Genomic DNA, 25,285 nt, shown 5'->3' on the forward strand with positions numbered 1-25,285 from the left:
AATCGGATAAATTTCCTAATTTCTCTTTTACTGGATTAATCACTGATGTATAGAAATGTAATTGATTTATGGGTATTAATTTTATATCCCAGTACTTTGCTGAATTCATTTGTGAGTTCTAGAAGTTTTCTGGTGGAGTTTTTTTTTTTTTCTGTCTTCTAAATAAAGAATCAAGTTGTCAGCAAATAGTTGAAAGTTTGAGTTTTTCATTTTCTATTTGTATCTCTTTAATTAATTCTTCTAATTGTTCTGTCTAGAGTTTCAAGGACTATGTTGAATAGAAGTGGTGAAAGAGGGCATCCCTATCTTGTTCCAGTTTCTAGAGGGAATGCTTTCAATTTTTCTCCATTTAGAATGATGTTGGCCTTGGGTTTAACATATATAGCTTTTACAATGTTGAGTTATGTTCCTACGATCTCTAGTTTATGTAGTGTTTTGAACATGAATGTATGCTTCCTTTTGTCAAATGCCTTTTCTGCATCTATTACAATAATCACATGATTCTTGTCTTTAAGTTTATTGATGTGATGAATTACGTTTTAGATTTCTGTATGTTGAACCAAACTTGCATCCTTAGTGAAACTCACTTGATCATGATGCAGTATCTTCTAAATATGTTTTTGTATGTAATTTGCCAGTATTTTATCAAGAATTTCTGCATCTTGGCTGAGGTTGTGGCTCAGTGGTAGAATGCTTGTCTGGCATGTGTGAGGCCCTAGGTTTGATTCTCAGCACTGCATATATAAAATAAAGGCACTGTGTGCATTTATAACTAAAAAAAAAAAAAAATTTAAAAAAAAGAATTTTGGCATCTGCATTCATCATGCATATTGGTCTGAAATTTTCTTTCCTTGGTGTCTTGGTCTGGTTTCGGTGTCAGGGTGATGTTAGCTTCATAGAATGAGTTTGGAAGGGTTCCCTCCTTTTTTAATTCATGGTATAATTTCAAGAGGATTGGTGTTTGTTACTCTTTGAATGTCTGGTAGAACTCTGCTGAGAACTGGTGTGGTCCTGGGCTTTTCTTTGTTGGTAGGCTTTTGATGGCACCTTCAATTTCATTGCTTGAAAGTGATCTGTTCAAATTTTCTATATCCTTCTGATTTAATTTGGGTAGATCATATGTCTCTAGAAATTTGTCAACGTCTTTAAGTTTTTCTATTTTATTGGAGTAAAAATTTTCAAAATAGTTTCTGATTATCATGTGTATTTTAGTAGTGTCCATCATATTTCCTTTTCATCATGAATTAATTTTCTCTTTCATTCTCTTAGTTAGCTTGGCTAACAGTTTATCAATTTTATTTGTTTTTTCAAAGAACCAACTTTTTGCTTTATAAATTTTTTAAAATTTTAATTTTTTGTTTCAATTTCATTGATTTTTACTCTAATTTTATTTATTTCCTGTTTTCTATTGCTTTTGGTGTTGATTTGTTCTTTTTCTAGGGCTTTGAGATGTAACATTAGGTTGTTTATTTGGTGACTTTCTATATTTTAATGAATGAGCTTGATGCAATGAACTTTCCTCTTAGAATTGCCTTCATAATGTCCCAGAGATTTAGACATACTGTCTTGGTATTCTCATGTACCTTTAAATATTTTTTATTTCATCCATGATTTCTTCTGCTTTTCATTGTTCATTCATTAGTATATTATGTAGTCTACAGGTGTCAGAGTAGATTCTATTTTTAATTTTATTGTTGATTTCTAATTTCATTCCATTATGCTCTGATAGGATGCCAGGTATCATCTCTATTTTTTTTGTACTTGCTAAGCGTTGCTTTGTGGTCTGAGATATGTTCTATTTTAGAGAAAGAACCATGTTCTGCTAAAAACAAAGTGTATTCAGTCATTTGTGAATGAAATATTCTATATATGTCTGTTAAGTCTAAATCGTTAATTATATTTTTAAATTCTATAGCTTCTTTATTTGGTTTTTGTTTGGAAGATTTATCCAGTGATGAGAGAGGTGTGTTAAAGTCACCCAGTATTATTGTGTTGTGGTATATTTGATTCTTGAAATTGAGAAGGGCCTGTTTGATATACATAGATGTACCATTGTTTGGGCTTTAAATATTTTTGATTGTTATGTCTTGTTGATGTATAATTCCCTTAAGCAGTATGAAATGACCTTCTTTGTCCCTTCTGATAAACTTTGGCTTGAAGTCCACTTTATCTGAAACAAGGATACAAACCCCTGCCTGTCTGAGATCCATGTGAATGGTATGTTTTATCCTATCCTTTTACCTTCAGTGTCTGGATGTCTTTGCCTATGAGGTGAGTCTCCTAGAGACAACATACTTTTAGGTCTTATTTTTTAATCCACTCTGCCAGTCTGTGTCTTTTGATTGATGAATTTAGTCTATTTATACTCAATGTTATTATTGAGAAATAATTTTTATTCCCTGTCAATTTTTGATTTGTTCCTGGTTTTTAATTTGAATTACTTTCTTCTTTGATTGGTTATTCTTCTTATGTAGTTCCCCCCTTTGCTGGTTTTCACTTTTATTTTTCATTTCTTCTTCATGAAAATATTTTATTGAGAATGTTTTGTAGTTCAGGCTTTCTAGTTTTAAATTTATTAACTTTTGTTCATCATGGAACGTTTTTATTTCACTGTCCAACCTCCTGAGTCTCTGATCTGCCTTGAATGTCCAGAATTAATTCTCAGTTAAGTACCTACTTTTCACCTTGCTGAGATGCTGCATGTCTGATTTCTTAGTTTCATGCCAGGAAGCAACCAAGAAAATGACCTTCTAATCTGCCATTTGAATCCAATTACCAGTCAACTTTTTAAGATAACTTTGCTCAACTTTAATCTCATCCATTACAAACTACAATTTTTTGAAAAGTCTTTACTCTTACAATATGGGAATGAACTAACTATTTTTTGGAGAGTGGGGGCAACCAGGGCTTGATCCCAGGGGTGTAACCGCCGAGCCCTATCTCTAGCCTTATTCTTTTTCTTTCTTTCTTTCTTTCTTTTTTTTTTTTTTGAGACAGGTCTCACTAAATTGTTGAGGATGGCTTTGAACCTGTGATCCTCCTGCCTTAGCATCTTGAGTAATGGAGTTACAGATGTACAACACCACACCCAGGAGGAATGTACTATTAACTAGAAACTTTGTTCCTTGTATTTTGCAAGGCATTCTCCTTAACAAGGTATAGAAATAGCAGAAATTTGCTTAATATTTTATCATTTTTGTAAAACCATTTCAATCCCCAAATAGGAGAATATATTTTGACCTTTACTATTAGTCACTGGTTTTTAAAGGATTTTTATTGTTTTCTTTCATGATGACATTCTTCATTCTGTGAAGGCCAACGACATATGCAGAAGGTATTAGACTCAGAAAAAACAGGATTGTAACAAATATCAGTCTCTATCCAAATTAACAAAAGTCTTATTCCACCACAGGGAAAAACGCTAAATGTGAATAATTACCATGAGACAAACCAGTTTTTGGTAGAATAATATGTGAGTTGCTCAGGCCGTGAGCCAGCACTGGTTTTTCACACAGATGCTAATCTAAGCTTTTAAAATTAATTCAGATACTCTTCTAGAATGTGACCCTTTTTGTGTTAATTTAACATATATGTACCCTATTTAAAAAATGGAGAATAAACACTAGTGTTCCCATAGGGGTGAGAATGAAAAGGAAGTGCAAAAGATATCTGATGCATAATGCTGTGTTTGATGTACCAAAAACTGCAGTTTTTCTCAAGCAAGTTCAATCATAGAACCCTCCATTTTTTTCAGTATTATAAAAGAATATGCATTAAAGATAGTTATTTTTGTTTCTCATAAGAGGTTTAGTTGGGCATGTAAAAATAAAGCCATTATTTCAGTATCCTAATATTCATTTGTATTACTGGTAACCTAAAAGCCCAATATGGTTTCAGTGAAAAAGACAATCAGTAGGGAAGTTATCCTCCACACTATTCTGTGTTAAGAACAATAATTATTTTTCTTTTAGAATTCTAAGGCCAGAGAAATACTAAAATCTATAATGAGTAGTAAACAAAACTGATTTATTATGTCTGGGTAGTACTTGGTGTAGGTGTGTGATGGGAATTCTTCAGTCTTAAGAGGAAATTAAATTCAGAGTGCTTTTGTGAAATTGATTTTTTGTTTTAAGGAGAAATGTTTTATTGATACTCACCTGCCACCATCCATCCTCATGTCCAAGGGGCCATCCTTCCGAAGGGAAAAACCTCTTTCAGGAGCATCAAGTTGCATGGAGGAACACCCAAGATCCAAAAGAACTCCATTCAAAGTCCCTGGCTGCACTCCGGCTTTCATTAATAAGTCTTCTGCCTGGCTGAACTGGCCTAGCATAGCTCGGATCTGCTTACTGTAAATAAACCCAGGAGACAGAGAAAACACTCCTATTATATTAAAGTGTTTCTTAAAGAGAGCACATTCTATTATTAGATAATTTAATCAATATGTATTTACTGAGTATCAACCAATGGCTAGTGCAATACAAAAGAACATATAGATATCGAAACTATATATCTTGGTTTCAAACACCAGAGCTGATTTAATGTAATCTTATTCTTATAAATAAACACAATTTATTATATACCATTGGGAAGGTATACAATAGCTCATAAATCAGAAATCATAAAAAATTCATAAATTAGAAAAATTCCTTTGTCAATCCAGATTTTTAATTTTAAATAGTTTTAAATCTATTATATGGGTAGGAAAAAGAAACACATGCTATTTTATCAAAAGAATTACCTTAATGAATAAGACAGTTAAAATACAATAAATAATAGAACAAGAATCATATAAAGAAAATGTGATATATATATACACAATGGAATTTCACTAAGCTCCCCCTCCCACACACAAAAAAGAAATCCTATCATCTTCAACAATATGGATGGAAGTGGAGATCAGTATGTTAAGTTAGTCTGTAACAGACAAGTACTGCATGATAGCACTCATATGTGGGACATAAAATACTTTTCAATATAGTAGAATGGTGCTTATTGGCAATGGAGGAGAGTTGGGTGGAGGGAGGAAATGTGAAAAGGTTGATCAATGGGCACTAAATTATAGATAGGAGCAAGATGTTCTGGTGTGTAGTAGGATGACTATAGGTAGGAATAATGTACTGTACATTGCAAAAAGCTGGAAGAAAAAAATTTGAGAGTTGTCACAATAAAGAAATGATAAATGGTTGAGCAGATAGATATGTTTAACCTGATTTAAACATTGTAATATACCCTTTATATATTTATATATATATATATACATATATATGTATTTATATACACATATATATATATAAATACATATATATGTATTGAAACATTGCATACTATCCCCAAATATGTAAAATTTTATGTGCCAGTTAATCATAAATTTAATTCAAAAAACAGAAATCAGAAAAGGCATGTCACATAAGTTCAATCCAATCATTTTAGTTTTCTTCATGATTTTCCTATAATTTAGGATGGGGTGCTATGCAGCTACACATTGGAGAAATGAAACTATGACTAAAATAAATGATTTCTTGAAGAGGCAGTGTTTTAGATCTCAGCAGAAATTCTGAAGTGAATGGAACATTCAGAATTAACTCAGGCAAGGAGTTAGAATCACCTTGTTGTTAGGCTTTCTCTTTCCTACACAAAGGGAGATGCTGCCTTCAGGGTTCCTCAGGAGCCCCAGGGCCTCAGGGCAACTGGCATTCATTTTGGAAGGGGAATGAGAAAAAAATAGGGCAGCTCTAAAGATGTCATTCCTCCGAGTGTAAAGGAAGATGGAGTGAGGTTGGACTTCAACAGTGTTGGGAAATTCATACTTATGTATTTGCTTACATATTAATGCTGTTTACAGGGAACTTCACAGTTCATTGTTTTATTTTTCTTAAATACTGTGATTTTTTAATTTCACTCACCAAATAGATATTGATTATCTTCTGTATGTCAGTGATTATGCTATGTAAAAGATATATAAAGGGTATATGAAGATTAATAGAGTATGTCTTTTGGAGCTTTGAGCTGAGAGAAGCAAGATGTATAAATAGTTTACAAAACAATCTGAATGAAGCAAATGATAAACAGATGAGCAAATTGCCCTGTTTTGGGAAAATATGAATGCTAATAATAACATTGGAAACCCTGAAACAATTAAATCTTGCCACTGAAAGGCAACTCACAAGTCATTTATGCCAATAAATTAACAAATATTTGAATCATCCCCCAATCCAATATTACTGCTAAGTAATGGGGAAAGGGAGGAGAAACAGTCTAAATCCCTTTCTTTTCACAACATTGGTGAAGAAGGGATTCCCATTCAAAGACTGTGGAGATGGTTAAAAAGACAATAACGAACACCAGAATTCATAAACTATATGTATTCACAACCTAGGAGAAGAAGACAAATTATGCCATGTCAGGTCACACAGATTATACTCAACAGAGTGAACAAGCAGAGCTGTGCTATTAAGAAGTTGGAGTGCCCCCTGGTTCCTACAGGTGGATGTGATTGGTTTGTTTGAACATAGACTGGTAGGGATCTGAACGTGCTAATCAATAACAGGCAGAAATGGTGCCTGATGCCTATAAAAAGAAGGGTTATTTGGCTAGGGAATCTTACCCACAAAAGCATCATTAGAAGGAAATCCTATGCTATAGCTATCATGATTCTCAGTTCTCCTTTTCTTGTATCTTCAGCCAGTCTCCATATAAAAAATCTTTCACCAGGATAGTTGCTCTTTTATGAAGTTGTGCCAGTTTGCTTATATGACTAAGTCTGAATTCTACATAATCAACACAGAATAAATTCTTACTTCCCTTGTTCAACTATTATATTACTATAGCTCAAAATCAAATAGTTTTGGAATTTATTTCATTGTTGAGCTATACTAACTCTAACTTTTTAGTCTTTTTCACATGCAATGCTGCTATGCCTATTTCTTCTATTATGTATCTGGTATTTTTGTTAATTGCTTTTTATCTAAGTACAATTTTTGCCATACGTATTTTCCTTTCCTGTTTTTGAGACAGGGTCTCACTAAACTGCTGAGGCTGGCATCATTTGATGCCAGCCTCCCAGCCATTAAGTTTTATTAGTCTGTAGGCACAAAGCAGAGACCATCGCTAGTTTGATCATTTTATTAATCCTCTTCAGCAAGGAATTTAGAGTGAGCCAAAATAGTGGATGAATGCATAGTTTCATTTTAGGAACAATAAGATCAAACATTTGTAAAGTGCTTTTTATATGCCAGAACTGGTGCTTAGTCCTTTATGCCTACAAACTTATTTCATACTCAAAATAACCCTATGAGGTAGGTGACTGACTCACCTCAGATAAGAAAACAAGTTCAGACAGTGAAGTCAAGTCATACAGTTAGTAGGCAGTGAAATCAGAATATAAACTTAGTCCACTCTCGCCCCCGAGTCCATGTTCTTAGTTACTATACAACATTACCTCTCATGTTTCTATTTACTACATTTCAGATCTCCAACTCTTCATTATTACAATCTTGTCCTTATGTACAAATTTATCTTACTTTTCTAGTAAGATAAATTTACTAAATAATTGTTTTTGTTTGCCATTGTTTCATAGACATAGGTCTGCAGATTCAATTCTCACAAATATTTGCTGAATAGGGATTAGCTACCATGTACTGGATACAAGAATATGAAAATAAATAAGAACATACAATATAAAAGGGCACATCAACAAATATACATAAATCACCTTGGAGATAATTCACTTTTTTAAAGTAATAGAGGTATAGTGGAAAGGGGAAATGACATATTGCTTATGTTTAAATCTTGGCTCTGCTACTTATTAATCCTGTGGTAATGGGTAAGTTACTCTTCTCAGTTTCAGTTTTCTTGTATCTCATGTTGCTTAATTTTTCCCCCTCTGAGTGCATCTAGTATGACAGAAATACCTTAAATTCTGATGTTACAGTGAATCAGAACATGAGTATTCTGATGATTTAACCCCCAAAATCATTTCCTCATTTGTACTATGAAGACAATAGAACAATTTTAAACTTACACAGATTTTATGAAGGTGTATTAACTAACATATATAAGAATGTCAAGGCATTAAAAGGTCTTCAATAATATGACCTTTCTCTTCCTGCTTTAAGCTGTTTTTCTTTCCTCAGATAGAGTTTTGTCACTGTGCTGCCAATGAGAGTTGGGAACAATGGTGTTAGGGTCTGTAAACAAGTCAAGAGCTGCGGCACAATGGTAAGGATTTGTTCCAAATATACCAACTGCACGCTGAATATGACCTTTTGACTATGAAGAATTTTCTTTCACCTCTCTTAGGTACCATTATTTTTCTGTATTTCTCCTTCCTCTATACCATGCCTCTATTATACCAGGAGAATGGTTTACTTTTTAATGTTAATATTTACCACATAAAATTTTTCCATATGTACTTATATTCAAGATATTTTCATTATCATATTGATATGAGCACTGCTAAATATTATTAAATGATACCTTTGTCAGAGTATTTCCATAACTGTAGAGAAGAAATGAAAAGATATATATGCTCTGCATAATTTTCTAAAAATTTCTTGGTATAGCCCATAAATTTCTAAAAATTACTTGTCATAGCCCATAAAATCACAGAAATCTTTTTCACTTTATTTTTCCAGTCTTATTTCTCCTTCGGCTTTATTATGAATTGATTATATTGCTATACTTTCAAGCTCAGTGATCTTTTTTTTCTGTACTGTCTAATCTGACATAAATTTCGTTCAGTGAAATGTTTATTTCAGATATTAACAATACCATCTATGGAAGCTCCATTTTGATCTTTTAAAAAAGTCTTTCATTTTTCCATGTGAATTATACTTCAGTAAAGCTGTTAGCAAGAAAAAAAATATTATTTTTGTTCCTCTGTTTCCTTGTGTTTTCCTTTATATTCTTGATTATCTGGAGCATATTTATAAAAAAGTTTTCTTGTCCTTGTGTACATCACCTCTGTAATTTCTGGTTTGCCATCCCTTCACTGACTTATTTTTTGCATGTCTAGAAATTAATTGATTGAATCATTGACATTTTGAATTCAGTGTTGTCTCATGATAAATTTTCTATTTCCTTAAAGTATTAGACTTATGGGTCAATTTTATCTTTTAAAGGATTTTTTTTAAATTAAAAATTAATGTTAAATTAAAGTTAATGTTTACATTGGATTAAACATATCTACTTCCACAAACATGAAAATATTTTCTTTTAGCTTTCTGAAATGTACATTATCATAGTTTACAGTACTGTCCAACAGCATGCCAGAACTTCTTACTTTTACCTAACTATAACTTAGTATTTACTGACAACATTTCCCTTCCTTCATTCATCTCTAGGCTCTTTAGCCTCTGGTAATGCTACTTTCAACTTCTATGAAATCAATTATTTTATATCATGCATATAAGTGAGATCATGTGGTAGTTTTCTGTCCATGGTTTACTTAAAAAAAAATCTCTATTTCCATTTATGTTGTTGCAAATGACAGCATTTCATTCTCTTTATGGTGAACAGTATTCCATTGTACTTAGTACCATATTTCCTTTATCCATTCATCAGCTGAAGGACACTTAAGTTGTTTCCATTTATTGGCTATTAGTGCTATAATAAACATAAGAAGGTAGATGTCTCTTCAACATACTGATTATATTGCCTTTAAATATATACCCAGTAGGGGACTGCTAGAGCATATGATAGTTCTATTTTTTAGCTTGTGAGGAACCTCCACACAGTTTTCCATAATGGCTTTACAAATTTCCAGTTCCACCAACAGGGGACCAAGGTCTTCCTTTTCTCTACATCCTCGCCAACACTTGCTATCTCTTGTCTTTTTAATAAAATTGCCATTGTTACTACAGTGAGGTGATATTTGAGGTGAAGTTTTACTTCATATTTTCAATTTTCTTAAAACCTTTGACAGCACTACCTTTATTAACCATTGTCTTTTGTTTTAAGAAATACTTTTAAAAATTAATTTATCATTCATTCACTGTTCACATATCGACTTAAAGTTTATTTTAGAAATGATAAAATACAATTATATTTATACTTCTGAGTACCTTGTAAAAGATTTATTCAGTGGAAAAATCTTTCCCTGTTTTGGAATGATTAAGCAGCTCCTAAAAGTTTTGCACTCACTCATGCACTTATGACCATTGTGAGTTTTAAACACAGTTCAGTTTTTACATTGCTCAATTATAAAAACAAATGCCAAAAGGATATCTACTGAGCAGAGTCTAAATATTGGTTACTTTTCTAAGCATGTAAGATACAGATAAAACCCCTAATGACTGCAGAACTTTTGTTATTAGGAGACAATAAAAATCAATACAATCAGAAACTTCTCTATGTAACTACAGGAGTTTAAAGTAACAAGATCAATTCTTTCACTGAGAAAAAACTAGAAAGGTTTTTATGATCAATTATTATGATCATCTGCTTAAAATAAACAGACAGGAATAAAAGCATCTATGACTTATTTAGCTCTCTATCTAAAGACCTATTAATTTATAAGTGGAAGGTAAGTGCTAATAAATTGAGCTTCGTAGAATATGGGAGACAAATAAGAGAGTTCAGAACCCATCAAGGTGGGCTATGCCACAAAGTGGGATACTAAATTTCTAAAATAAGACAAAAGTAGTAAGAGGATAGACAAATAAAAAATAGATCATTAAGGTACTAGGTTCACTTTCTAATCAGGCTTAAAAATAAGGCTTAACAGGCTTAAAAGCCTTATTGTATTACTAGGATGATATGGTCTTAGATTAATTACGTGTCAGAAACAAGACCAAATAGAACCTGGAAGAAGATATCTCCCAGATTCTCAAATTAGATCCATGATTTTTCAAAAACAATGTTATAACAAATATTTAAAAATACTAGATGGATATGGAGGTCAGACCAAATATCATGCTCTAGAAATATATATACTAGAATCAGACCTACAGGATATGGAATAGTTATTAGAATGGACTATAAAATAACTAATTAACTTACTGAAGAAAACAAAGAAAAAAATAGATAATTTCAGCCCGGAAATGGGTCTATAGAAAATAGTAAAATGAAAAAAAGGTCAAATAGGAAAAAGAAAATGATAATAATTGAAAATAAATTTCAACAAATGGGGTTAAGAACAACTCAGAGGCACTACCATGAGAGCTGAGATCCAGCCCAGGTGGCTCACAACAACCCAAATGGAATCCAGGATTTCAGTAGGCTGGGTTCACTGCAGACACTGCCAGAGCCTAGCCTTTGGCAAAGGACTTCCCCTTCCAACCAGTAGACTACCATGGGAGGTCAATTCCAGCATCCCGGATTCACCCACTCCAACTTAAGCAGGTTCCAGACCCAGGATGCAGTACCATCCATTGAGGGACACTGGTAGAGTCTGGAAGCCCAACATCAAGATGAGGTACAGATAATTTGCACAGGTATTACAAGAATATAGGGAAGAAATTGTAATATCTCACATCCACACTACAAGAAAGGAAGACACATAGACAACATGAAAAAATAAGGTAGGAAAGTGCCCCATACAAACACTTATACATGTTGTGATTACCATAATAAGTTCAAAGGAAGAATTAATGTATAAAAAATACACAACAGAAGGAGAAAATAAAATAATTAACAAAAAGACAATAAAGAAAAGAAAATGGAATGTAGAACAAGTTAGACAAAAAATAAACAGGAATATGGTAGGAGATTTAAACCCAAACATATCAATAATTCTATTAAATATCACTGGACTAAATAGTCTAATTAAAAGACCAGTAGTATTATATTTGATTTTAAAAGTCCAACAATCAGCTGCTTATAAATGACAAAATTAAACATTAGGACATAAAAAAGTTAAAGATGAGATACAAAAAATATGCCATACAAACACGAAACAAAAATAGATGGTATAGTGTTAACAAAATAGATTCTAAAACAGAAAACATTACTAAATGTGAAAAGAATATTATCAAGACAAAAGCATGACACGTCAATTACACATGTGCACTTACCTAAATAGTTTCAAAGTATGTAAGCAAAAGCTGATAGAAGCAAATGAAGATAGACAAACACAAAAATTATAGATTTTTAAATGTTTCTCAATATAGACAGAATAATCAGAAAATATTTGAAACACAATTAACAAGTTTCATGTAACTGACATATAAACAAAACTCCATATTCCATGGTTGATGATAATGTCTTCTGTTGAGCCTTTTGTTGATTCCTTTGGCACTCTGTACATGCTACTTTGTAATGTGATTTATCTTTTATATAGGGATACTACTATCTCTGTAGGTAAAGCATTAATCTCTTAACGGTCCTATGGACAATTATATACTGTTTTTTGGCTATTTGTTTTGTGTCTTCAGCACTGAAATGATTTTTTTTGATGAAGGTGGTAATAAATCAAAAAACAATTTAAAAAGTCATCAAAGAGTACTTAATAATAACCAATTCAACATCTTTTTCACCACCTATCTGAATATGATCAAAGTATTAAGAAAGAGATGTAATACATAGAGTATACTTATGTGTACTTTAGAGAGGCAAATAAATGCAGTGTACATAAGGTTTATTGAATATAATTGTCATAAGGGCATAGTTTTAGACAGTTATCTTTCCTATTTCTTAAAGAAGCTTTAAGGAGCCATCTTACAACAGACAACCAGAGTATGTTTTTAATATTTTTCTTCATGATATCTTGCTACCTACAATATCGTGGAAAAGCTTAAGTATACTCAAAGGAAAAAAATGCTAGTATGTTGTAGTAACAAAGAAATAAAATAATAAAATAAAAGCCAAGAAATTAGGTAAGATTAATTTATACAATGAAGAAGAAAACTTTGAAGTGTTTTAAAATGAAGAATGATATTACAATCATAATATTATTCAAACAAAATTCCTTTTGGAGAATTGCTTTTACTCTTCTAGGAATTTTTTTCCCAGTACAAATACATTTAATTTAATATGTACAAAGATTTAATTATGCACAGAATGGTTTTCTCTAAGTAATGATTGTTATGTAGCATTTACAACATGGCCTTTAAACAACTCCTTCAATGATTTCTAACGTATCTGGCTTCTGTATGCTAGATAATTTTGCTCCTATAATACCACCCCCTTATCTATTGTTTTAGAAAGTTTAGTGTGATAATTAGAATAAGAAGTGACCATCTCTCTGAGGCATCACTTTCTAATATATTCTGAATTTAAGAACTGAGATAAATTTAACCTTTAAATATTGATCACCATGCATATACTCTGTCAAAATACCCTACTTTTGTGGCTTGGATATGGGGTATTCCCCCCAGAAAGCTCCTGTGTTAATACCAAGAGAAAAAAAATGGTTAGATTATGAGAACTACAATTTCATCAGTGGATTAATTCATTTGATGGGTTAATGATCTGATGAATTGCTGGATGATTATTGTAGGTAGGTGGGGTATAGCTGGAGAAAATGGGTCACTGGGGTTGTGCACGGGGTGGGGGACCTTATATATTTTGTCTCTGGTTCCTTCCAGTCTGTTTCCTGGCTGCAATAAAGTGAGTACATTTCCTCTACCATGCCCTTCCTCCATGATGTTCTGCCTCTGTAAAGCAATGGAGACAGCCAATTATGGACTAAGACCATGAAACTGAGAGCCCACAATAAATGTTTCCTCTCTATGTTTTTCTTATCGGGTATTTTGGTCACAATGATGAACAGCTGACTAATACATCCACTAATTCTATTAATCAGAAAATTTTTAAATGTCACAACTTAAAACATTAATAGTCTTGAATGCTTAGCAACATTGAAGCAGAATGTTTGGATGGCCTACAGAATTCATGTTTAAAGAAGTCAGGTGATTTAATCTAACTGTCTCTAAGGATGAATATCAAAAGCACATGAACAATGTTGACAAATTATATGTATTTTGTGACCCACTCAAGGAATCAACATCAAGACAAAATCAGTTGCATTTTGGAGATTTTCCCGAGGAGTTCTCATTCTTCTTTAAGAAACAAAGGTTGGTAAACTCTTGAGACTGATGACAGCTTCTATATATTAAGTATGCAACAATGTACATGATGAAAATGAGTAGGAAATATCAAACACTTACTATTATGGTAAAGGAAAATGGTTGTCATATAGCACAAAGGATAGCAGATGCTAGGAACCCTGAGGCTTGGTAAGTAGATATAAGTGCCACCCCCCAACCCAGAGAGAAGACAGAAACTCTATTTACATCAATTAGACCTTACTTCTACTATGCCAATTTTATATGACCAGTTCCTCTACCCTAGTATCTCCTAATGGGTAGACTTTTAAAATGGCATCAAACATTCAATTTAAACAAAGAAAAAAAATCATTACATACAACCAAGTATCTAAATATGAAAGGAAGATGCATGATAGAAATTCAATGATTTTCAAATAAAGAGACCAGCCATAAACTCAATTATAGTTCACTGAATCTGGGGTTTGAATTTTAATTTATATTTTTTACTCCATTCTATGTATATATTCTTTTCACAAAAATGTTTATTTTTTAAAAAGTCAAATTGATGCTCTACAAAAACACATGTTTATCCTATAGTTTTGAATACTTACTGGTCATGCTGCTGTCAACTACTAAAAATATTGAAATGATACATTCAGGGAAGGAAAAGAAAGTAAGCAAAACTTTTATTGTCGGTGGTTCTAATTAACTTCAAAATTTGGTTTGGTTATTACATAAGATTGCAAGAATATTAGAGCAAATAGTTAATGGTTTTAGTCTAAAGAAAAAAAATAAACTTTTTGCCTCTGGTTGGGGGGAGAGTTCATTAAAATTTAAAATTGGTAGTGTGAGTTTAAGTGGATTGTCATTTCTTTTTTTAAGTTCAGTAGGCATAAGTAAAATTCAATCCCTCTGTAAATGCAAATTAATGAACGAGGTATGTTTCAGAAGAAAATTTGTATTATCCATAGTATTTTCCAGTGATTTCTCTCTGAAAGGGAATTTCTTTATATGCTGAGTTTTAGTCCCATGACCACTGCATATCTTTTCTCATTTTAAAAGATTATACAAGTGGACTTATATATGAAATGGTCTTCCAAGAGACACATGAATTTAGTTTATATAAATTTTGATTGCCATTATTTTATAAAGAGAGATTGGGTGATTAGATTCAAACCTGAAAGTGCAATAGAAGGATAATGCTTAGGATTTCATATGTTTTGTTGGGTTAATGTTGCCTGATATACCACTGCTTTATGACCTATAAGATTTAATTCCTATGATATTAAATCATAAAATAATTCTAGATGTAGTCCAGTATACTGAAATTTATATCTTTAATTAATTTAGTAACATTAATAAGAACACAGCACACAAATAATGAAAAAAGAATTTAAATAGTTGACTACTGTGATTATTAAGTAGATTTTATTATTCAAAGATTACCAACTACAGGTACAAAATATATTGTTAGTCAAAATATTTTATTTTGTAACATTAAATAAATTATTCAGAAATTTGGAGGCTATTGCAAGATCATGTGTATAAACCTGGAGGCTAACTGTGTGTTGTTGTATTAAAATACCACTGATTGGCCATGATAGATTTAATCAACTTTATATAATTTCTAAATCAAATCCTATATTGCATAGCAGAAAGTAAGGCCTTTCATAGCAAATATGAAAATGATTTTATTTAAAAATGATTTTATCTAAGAACATATTTTCTTTCAGGAAATCCCACAGGAAGGTTCCTTATAATTCTAATGCAGTCAGAAAATTAAAAGAATAATTCAGCCAGACATAGTGGTGCATGCCTGTAATCCCAGCGTCTCCAGAGGGATGTACCAAAAATAAAAATTAAAACCAAAACAAAATAATTAACCCATATTTTTAAGTTTAAATTTTGAAATAATATTCTTTTCTATACAGATAAAATGCTTTTGAGATTTTTAAGAAAATCAGCAAATCATTCTGTTGCAGACATTTTCTGAATATTTCTGTCTCAGGTACTATGCATTAGATACTAGGTAACAAAGTAAAACATATTGCCTATTACCAAAGAGCTCACAGTAAATAATACCAGTAAACAACTTTACGATATACACAATGCTTTGTGACTTTCAATACAATCCTATAAATTATATAAAGTAAACATTTTAATCTCAAATGGCAATTATAGAAACTTGGGTTCAGAGAATATTTTTCTTAATTATTTTTCTATCAAGTCATGTAGCATACTTAATAGAGAACAGAATGAATGCTCAATAAATATTTGATAATGAGAGAATAAAACAACTGCTCAAGGTCACAAAGTCAATAGTAGAAGGCTAAGAATTAAACTCAGGTGAAGTTAATTTCAAGACCAAGATGTCAAATAATTACTGCGGACAGCTTTAGAGGGTTGATTCAGGGCATATGTTTGTACCTCTGTGATGAATCTGATTCAACAACTTCTTATTACAGTAATTCTTGAACTATGTATACATTTATTTTTAAAAGTGAAATAGCATGCTAGGAGAAAAAGTCTATTCATTGCTCTCATTTTAGTATCGCCTAGGAGGATAGAGGACAGAAAAGAAACTACTGAGGAATCTGAAAAGGAATTACAGAGATCTACCATCTACATTACCAAAGGTGATGATTAGGTCACTGGCAGTTATGAGACAGAAATCATCTGCCTGATGACAAATCTTATTGTGTGCTTAAGAACTAGAACAATCTAAATATCATTCTTGAGTTAGAATTTACCAGGTTAGCCTTATACCAGCACAAATAGGTTTCTTAATGGGACCACAAACCTCAGCTTAAAAAAACAACATCTAAAATAACATGATTTTCAACAAGTACTCAAAGGAATTAATTCAGATTTTGGTGTCAATTATTTAGGTTATTTCATTTTTGTTTGAATGATTTAGAAATAATACTTATTGAAAAACAACTGAGGGATCTCTTGGTAGGTGTCAAAATCTGAAAAAAATGATATGTTACTAGATAAATCTTTCCTGTAGGTGGGCCTACTTAAGTGTTATAAAATACCAGGACTTGACTTAATCTCTAAAATACAAGGAACATTTAAATGATTGTTAGATGTTAATAGAAAATATTTATTGAAACTTTACCATGTGACATGTACTATTTTAAGCATTTTCCTTATATTAAAACATGATTTTCAAAGATTCTTATGAATTAAGTAGTATTTCCTCATTTTACAAATGGGATTACTAATGCCAGAGGACTTATGAGATTTCTTGCAGAATACATGGCTACCAAATAGTTGAACTGGGATGCTAGCTAAGGCAGTCTGTGCTATTAAGCATTATATCATATTGCTCCGGTAGATAAGAGTTCTCAAGTCCAATGGTACAAATGACAGCTACCATTGGCATCTTCATTCACTGAGTAGCACATGTTGACCTAAGGGGTTGTTCTTTAATATTTCATTTAGATCTTAAAAAACCAATAATCTTTGAGGTAGTTAATACTACACCTATTTACACATCAGGAAACTGACTTAGAATGTTGAAATAATCTGTCCACTCTCACAGGTATGCAGGCTGAGAGTCTAACCCTAGTTACCCTGTTTTCAACACCTCTATTTTTAGAACACCTTGGTCGTGGCTCAGTGGTAGAACGTTTGCCTTGTCTGTGTAAGGCACTGGCACCACATAAAAACAAATAAAACAAAATAAAGGTATTGTATCCATCTACAATGAAAAAAAATATATGTATATATATGAAAACATTGCAATATTATGAAGCATATAGGAATATATATATACACACACAAATATATATATATATATATATATATATATATATATATATATATGTGAAAAGAAATATACTACTTCTGAGGCTGGAACTCATCCTGTATATTTTGCTTAAAAAGATTTTTTTTTTAAAGAATATTTCTTCTTTAGTTATACACAATACCTTTATTTTGTTTATTTATCTTTATGTGGTGCTGAGGATCCAACCCAGGGCCTTGCACATGCTAGGCGAGTGCTTTACTGCTGAGCCACAACCCCAGCCCGTTCAAAAGACTTTTGAAAACAAATAATCCAATCAATAAATGGGCCAGGGACCTGAACAGACACTTCACAGAAGAGGATATACAATCAATCAACAAACATATGAAAAAATGTTCAACAACTCTAGAAATTAGAGAAGTGCAAATCAAAACTACTTTAAGATTTCACCTCACTGCAGTCAGAATGGCAACTATTAAGAATACAAACATCAGTAAGTGCTGGCAAGGATGTGGGGAAAAGGGCACACTCTTACATTGCTGGTGGGACTGTAAATTGGTGCAGCCAATCTGGAAACCAGTATGGAGAATCCTTGGAAAACTGGGAATGGAACCACCATTTGACCCAGCTATCCTACTCCTCAATTTATACACAAAGGACTTAAAAACAGCATACTACAGGGACATAACCACATCAATGTTTATAGCAGCACAATTCACAATAGCTAAACTGTGGAGCCAACTTAGATGCACTTCAGTAGATGAATGGATAAAGAAACTGTAGTATTTATACACAATGGAATATTACTCAGCATGAAAAGAGAATAAAATCATGGCATTTGCAGATAAATGAATGGAGTTGGAGAATATAATGCTAAGTGAAGTAAGCCAATCCCCAAAAACCAAATGCTGAAGGTCTTCTCTGATATAAGGAGGCTGATTCATAATGAATAGATGAACTTTAGATAAGGCAAAGGAGAGGGAGGGGAAGGAGTGGGGATGGGGGTAGGAAAGATGGTGGAATGAGACAGACATCCTTACCCTAAGTATGTGTATGAAAACATAAATAGTGTGACTCTATTTTTGTTCAACCACAGACATGAAGAATTGTGGTCTATTTATGTAATACGAATTGAATTGCATTCTGCTGTCATATATAACTAGTTAGAATAAATAAAATTTAAAAGTTAAAAAAAACTAAAGAAAAAAAAGACTTTTGATTGGGGGTACCTCTTTACAAGGAGAAAAGAAAAGATGGAATTGGAAAAAAATTTAATATGCAGAATTATTTATCTTTACAGAGTTTTCCTAGTAAATCTATATCAAATATTAATTAGTCTCCACACTGAATACATATTTGTATATGAACAACATGTGGTATATGATAAATATATACATTTTTGCTCAACTAAAAATAGATAAAAGGATCTTGAAATACAAAAAATATGCAGGTATGAGAAATGATTATCAGATATCTTCTGACTTAAAAAGTATATAAATTTGAATGCCTAAAGAAAAACAATATATTCAGTAATGTGTGAAAAATAATAAATAGATAATGCATTAAAATAATAGTAGTAATATTATTAAATTTAAAGTGTTATCCTGGAATTTGAGAGTATTAATTTTATCTCCTTAAGTGCAGGTATTTCCTTAGTTGACAGGACCAAGTTATTTTATGAAGGTCTGTTGATATCTTTACATAGGGTTTAAGAGCAGCTAGGTTACTAAACAAAACAATTGAAAAAGATTTTCTTCTTTTTAATTCCAAATGGTGGTTTCTTCAGATCTGATTTGAAATGCTTTGGCAGAGATCAGTAAGTGAATTGGATCTACGCTTGCTCAGGAGTCAAGGGACTTAAACTTCACATATGGATGCACAGCACATATTTCAGTAGTTTCAGGATGGATTGGAGGTGAAAGAAGGAAGGAGGGAAGGATATTCATAGTTAAACAAGAGGAAAATCAGTCTGCAAATGATTATACTATATTTGTAGAAACAGTATTTTTCCTATCATATTCAAAGAGTCTAGTGGTGGTGGTAAGCAAATAAAATGCTAAGAAGTCCTTTTTAAAATAATAGTAACAGCAATAACAGCAAGAAACACTGTGGTACAATGAAGTTAATCAGCATCCATGTTCACAGCACTAAACAACATTGATATGCAGTTAATTATCCTCTATAAAACAGTAATCGGAATTGATGCTAAGAACAATAAATACTCAGCTGTTGAGAAGAAACTTTAAAAGTTTCATTGTATATAAGTTCAAGAATATATATACATACATAAACACACTTAAATATATTACTATCGTCAGGATATGAAGTATGCTAATGTTCTATATTCACACATGTATATCTGTGTTATATATAATATCTTAGTTCTGAGAGGGAGAGAAATCTAATTGGTCAAAATCACTCATAAAATTTTAACCATGTTTCTGCAAAACACAGTAGTGCCAAAGGGTAATGCATTGCTAATGGTTTCCAGTAGAATAAATAGCTACTCTGACGTCAAAACTTTGTTACACTCCAATAACTGGCTCACTTGGGGTTTCAGGTACAGCAAGTTACATGTCAGTTTTAAATAAAGTTATAAAAATAGAATGCTTGGTGAACCATATTGTCACTATGCAACCTGATACAATATTATTTATATCCACTAAAACATTAACAAAGGTGATAGATTATAACACAATAGGATCTGGTGGTTGAGGATGCCCATGTTCTTAAATTTAAAATGAAAAAAAAATAGCATATTTTCCTCTATCTAGTGGAATACAACTGAGTTATCAACAGTGTCAAATTAGTAATATTTACATATTCCAAAGACAAATGTTTCTTACACTGCAAAATCTCCCTGGATAGGCATAATAATAATATTTTAAAAATGGGAATGGAACTGGAAGAAATCATATGACTACACAATGCACAGATGGGTTATTAGTTAGTTCATATAGGAATATCAGGAATTTAAATTAGAATAATACTTGTGCTACATTATCCTAGATTTAAGCTTGAAAAATCCATGAAAGATGTACTCCAATTATATTTTATGTTTAATAATGAAAAGATACTAATTGACATAGTTTCATCTTAAAGAGAGTGCAAATGAGATCTTATAAGAGTTGAACAACCCATCAAACAAAATGTACAAACAAAATAATAATATTTTCTATCCCAGTGTCCTGCTATGGACTATATAGAGGATATATCTGGATAGGGAAGAGGGGAAAATAAAATTCCTAATTATTTCAGCAATGACATACACATAAACACATTAAAATAAGATGATAAATACATATATACATTACTGATGAATACAGGAGTTTCTATGTAACACAATATAGTATTATTCAATTATAATTTCTATACAAAATTAGAAAATATTTTATTTTAATAGACATTTATATAAAAATGCTTAAACCATAAAATATACACAAATCCATTCACATTTATGCATTATTCTATTCTATTGTTTTCATATGTAAGGGAGACAAGGAGCAGAAGATTTATTTATTTATTTATTATTATTATTTTTTTAATTTGTTGTTTTTCATTTTTTTTATTAGTTGTTCAAAACATTACAAAGCTCTTGACATATCATATTTCATACATTTGATTCAAGCAGATTATGGAGCAGAAGATTTAGACATATAAATCTCAGTTCCACCATTTACCAGATATTGACTTTAGCCAAGTAACAAGAACCCTCTATGAGTATTACATCTGCAACTGTACATGTAGAGATGATAATGAAACAAAATAATGTATGTAAAGTTTCTAGAACAGTGTCCATCACATGCAATGTCTCAGATCCTGTTCTAGGTTACCAAGAATTTTCAGCAAACAAAACAAAGAGATTTTCCTTCATGAAGCGGATATTTTATTGAAGCTAGGAAATTAAAATAAACACCATAAATAAATAAATCATAGAGTTTGTGTAACATCAAAAATAATGCAAAGTGGAGAAAAGTAAGATCAGAAGTTCTGGTATTATTTTCATAAAATGGTCAGGAAGTCTCCACTGAGAAGGTGATATCTGAGCAAAGTTTTGAAAGGGGGAAAGGGGTGAGGAAAGAAGATTCCAGGCAGAAGAAATAGGTGGTGCAATGGCCTTAATTTAGAGGCATGCTTGGCAAATTTGAGGAATAACAAAGAAGCCAGAGACCACAGTGAATTGATCAAAGGGTAAAGAAATAATGAAGAGGCTGGACATGGTAGGGTCCGGGAACCCACTTTAAGTTCTTCATCTTCTGTAAAGTAATAACAACCACAGAATTTTTAGCAAAGGAACGACATAACCTGACAGGTTCTAAAAGGATCATTCATGGTCTTTAAGTTGAGAATAAATTAAGGACCAGGTTCTAAAAGGATCATTCATGGTCTTTAAGTTGAGAATAAATTAAGGACACAAGGCTGGGTAAGAGATGGTACTTAGGAGTTTAAAGATGGCGGCGAGGGGAGTGCATTGCCCCCGTGTGCTGCTTCACTGTGTGGGAGTATGACAAGTCAGGACGGCTAAAGGATATCTTGTTAGGAATTTCCAGCAATAGTGGGGTGCTCCGGAACCTGGAGGAAGGATTTCCATCGCACGAGGATCAGCTACGGGGACTCAAACGCGAGAGGTTTGTCGCACTGCTTATTCAGCAAATCGGCCCGAGGCTAGAATCTGCAGCGTGCGCTGGGATAGAGACGCAGGGTTACAGCGCTGCAGTTTCTGCCAGCCGAGCAAGCACCGTACTCAGGGCTGAATTCTGGGTTCGAGACGGGGGAAGGAAGCGGTCCATCTCGGTTCTCCACACCGGTCAGACCACAGAGGAGGCCAGCAGCCACCATGTTGGTAAACTGACGTCACCACCGCTGTTTTCGACTGACCGCAGCTCATTCAGCCATAGAACAGGTAATTTCAGGCTGCAATTCGCCTGCGGCATGCAGACAGATTGCTAGGGCTCAGCGCCTGGGTGCTTCTTAGAAGCTGATCTTATCGGAGTGAATACCCAGCGCGGAGCGGCTGCTGAGCCCGCGGAGGCTGCTTCTTGGACCCTGCGCCTACCAGAGCATACAACAAGCACTAAGCAGCCGAATTACGGCTCCCGGAACTGAGCCCGCGGGGACTGCTTCTTGGAGCTTACATTTATAGGAGCTTACACCGAGCACGGAGTGGCCGAGTTCTGGCTCCCGGAACTTCCCTGGCCCGGGGCTAGGAGCCCGCGGAAACTGCTTCTCGGTCCGGGTCCTGCTGAGGGCCGGTCAGGACTCACCCGGTGCTTTGGTTGCCTGGCAAGGGGAACGAAATGCTGCCATTCGCATAGGATACCAACATGGCAGAGATCTGATGTCTGCAGAAAGCGGCGGAGGAGGGAACTTCATCAATACCAGTGGTAACATAAGCAGTTGGTCTCCTGGTAGGGGGGGTGAGGCACAGTCACCCGAGTCTCCTCAATTTGTCGTCGAGCCAGAGGGAAGGAGCCGGGCCGCCGCCAGCACCCGGAGCAGGCCCAGCGGCTTGCCAGCGTGGTGACCGCGTGACCCCAATTGGAGAGGGGGCGGAGCGGAGCCGCCACCCGCAACCGCAAGGTGGGCAGACCCGCGACCCAGTGGTACATGGGCGTGGTAGGAGGGGCAGGGCAGAGCCGCGGTTCGCGCTGTGACGAATGAGCGTGCAAGGTAAACAGACCTGTGACAGCCTGGCGGGTCAGGCCCAGTGGCCTGCCAGTGTGGTACACACGTCACCCCAACTGGAGTAGGGGCAGAGCAGATCCTTCTCCCACGCCCGGATCAGGCCCTGCCGGTGTGGTGGTCACGTGACCCCAATCAGGGGCGGAGCAGAACCGCCACCCGTGCCCGCAGGGTGAGCAGACCAGGGATCAACCTGTAGATCAGGCCCAGGGGTCCGCAGGCGTGGTAGGAGGGGCAGGGCAGATCCGCCGCCCGCGCCTCCAAGGTAGGCAGACCTACAACAGACCTGCGGATCAGGCCCAGGAGCCTGCCGGCGTGGTACAAACACCACCCTAATTGGAGTAGTGGCAGAGCAGAGTCGCCGCCCGTGCCAGGAACAGGCCCAGTGTCCTGCAGGCGGGGTAGTCACGACACCCCAATTGGAGTAGGGGCAGAGCAGAGCCTCCACCCGTGCCCGAAAGGTGGGCAGATCTGCGACCGACCAGCGGGACAGGCCCAGTGGCCTGCCGGTACGACAGACACGTCACCCCATTTGCAGTAGGGGCAGAGTAGAGCCGCCGCCCGCGCCTGCAGGGTAGGCAAACCTGCAACCAACCGGCGGATCAGGCCCAGTGGCCTGCCGGCGTGGTACACTCGTCACCCCAATTGGAGTAGGGGCAGAACAGAGCCGCCGCCAGCTCCCAGAACAGGCCCAGTGACCTGCCGGCGTGGTAGCCACGACACCCCAATTGGAATAAGAAGAGAGCAGAGCCGCCGCCCGCACCTGCAGGAAAGATACGCAAGCAGTATGAAAAGACAAGGAAAGAAAGGACCACAAGCAATGCAGGTCAACACAACTTTAGAAGAGGTAACAGCTGCAGCAGATGGAATGTCAGATAAAGAATTCAGGATATACATGCTTCAGATGATCTGGAGTATCAAGGAAGACATTAAACAGCAAAATCAGACAATGAAAGATCACTTCGACAACGAATTACGCAAACAAATCCAGGAAGCAAAGGATCAACTATACAGGGAGATAGAGGTTATAAAAAACAAACAAACAGAAATCCTAGAAATGCAGGAAGCAATAAACCAACTTAAAAACTCAATGGAGAATACTACCAGCAGAGTAGAACACTTAGAAGATAGAACATCAGACAATGAAGACAAAGTATTTCAACTGGAAAAGAACATAGACAGCTCAGCAAGACTGTTAAGAAACCATGAGCAGAACATCCAAGAAATATGGGATAACATTAAGAGACCAAATTTAAGAGTCATTGGGATACAGGAAGGGACAGAGCTCCAAACCAAAGGAATGAGAAGTCTATTCAATGAAATAATACAAGAAAACTTCCCAGACTTGAAGAATGAGACAGAATCCCAAATCCTAGAAGCCTACAGGACGCCGAATGTGCAAAATCATAAGAGATCCACACCTAGACACATTATAATGAAGATGCCCAACATACAGAATAAGGAGAGAATTTTAAAAGCTACAAGAGAAAGGAAGCAGATTACATTTAGGGGTAAGCCAATCAGGATAACAGCTGATCTGTCAACACAGACTCTGAAAGCTAGAAGATCCTGGAATAACATATTTCAAACACTGAAAGAAAATGGGTTCCAACCAAGAATTGTGTATCCAGCGAAATTAAGCTTCAGGATGGAGGATGAAATTAAAACCTTCCACGATAAACAAAAGTTTAAAGAATTCGCAGCTAGAAAACCATCTCTTCAAAACATCCTCGCCAAAGCATTACAGGAAGAGGAAATGGAAAATAACAATGAAAACCAACAGTGGGAGGTAGGACAGTAAAGGGGGGGGGGATAATCAAAGAGGAAAACAAACCATGTTTAGTAACAGAAATAAACAAATATG

General features: G+C 34.5%; 1 protein-coding gene across 2 annotated transcripts in view; it reads right to left on the minus strand.

Moving 5' to 3' along the window:
* Positions 1 to 25,285, minus strand: part of Mettl15 (methyltransferase 15, mitochondrial 12S rRNA N4-cytidine) — a 245,656-nt gene that overhangs the window by 50,464 nt on the left and 169,907 nt on the right. For both annotated transcript variants that reach the window (XM_071616322.1, XM_027936714.2), the window contains exon 5: positions 4,158 to 4,349. In XM_071616322.1, coding sequence (XP_071472423.1) covers positions 4,158 to 4,349 — 192 coding nt within the window. The remainder of the gene's footprint in view (positions 1 to 4,157; positions 4,350 to 25,285) is intronic.

This window comes from Marmota flaviventris, chromosome 9 (assembly GCF_047511675.1).
Source record: "Marmota flaviventris isolate mMarFla1 chromosome 9, mMarFla1.hap1, whole genome shotgun sequence".
NCBI classification, from domain to species: Eukaryota; Metazoa; Chordata; class Mammalia; order Rodentia; family Sciuridae; genus Marmota; species Marmota flaviventris.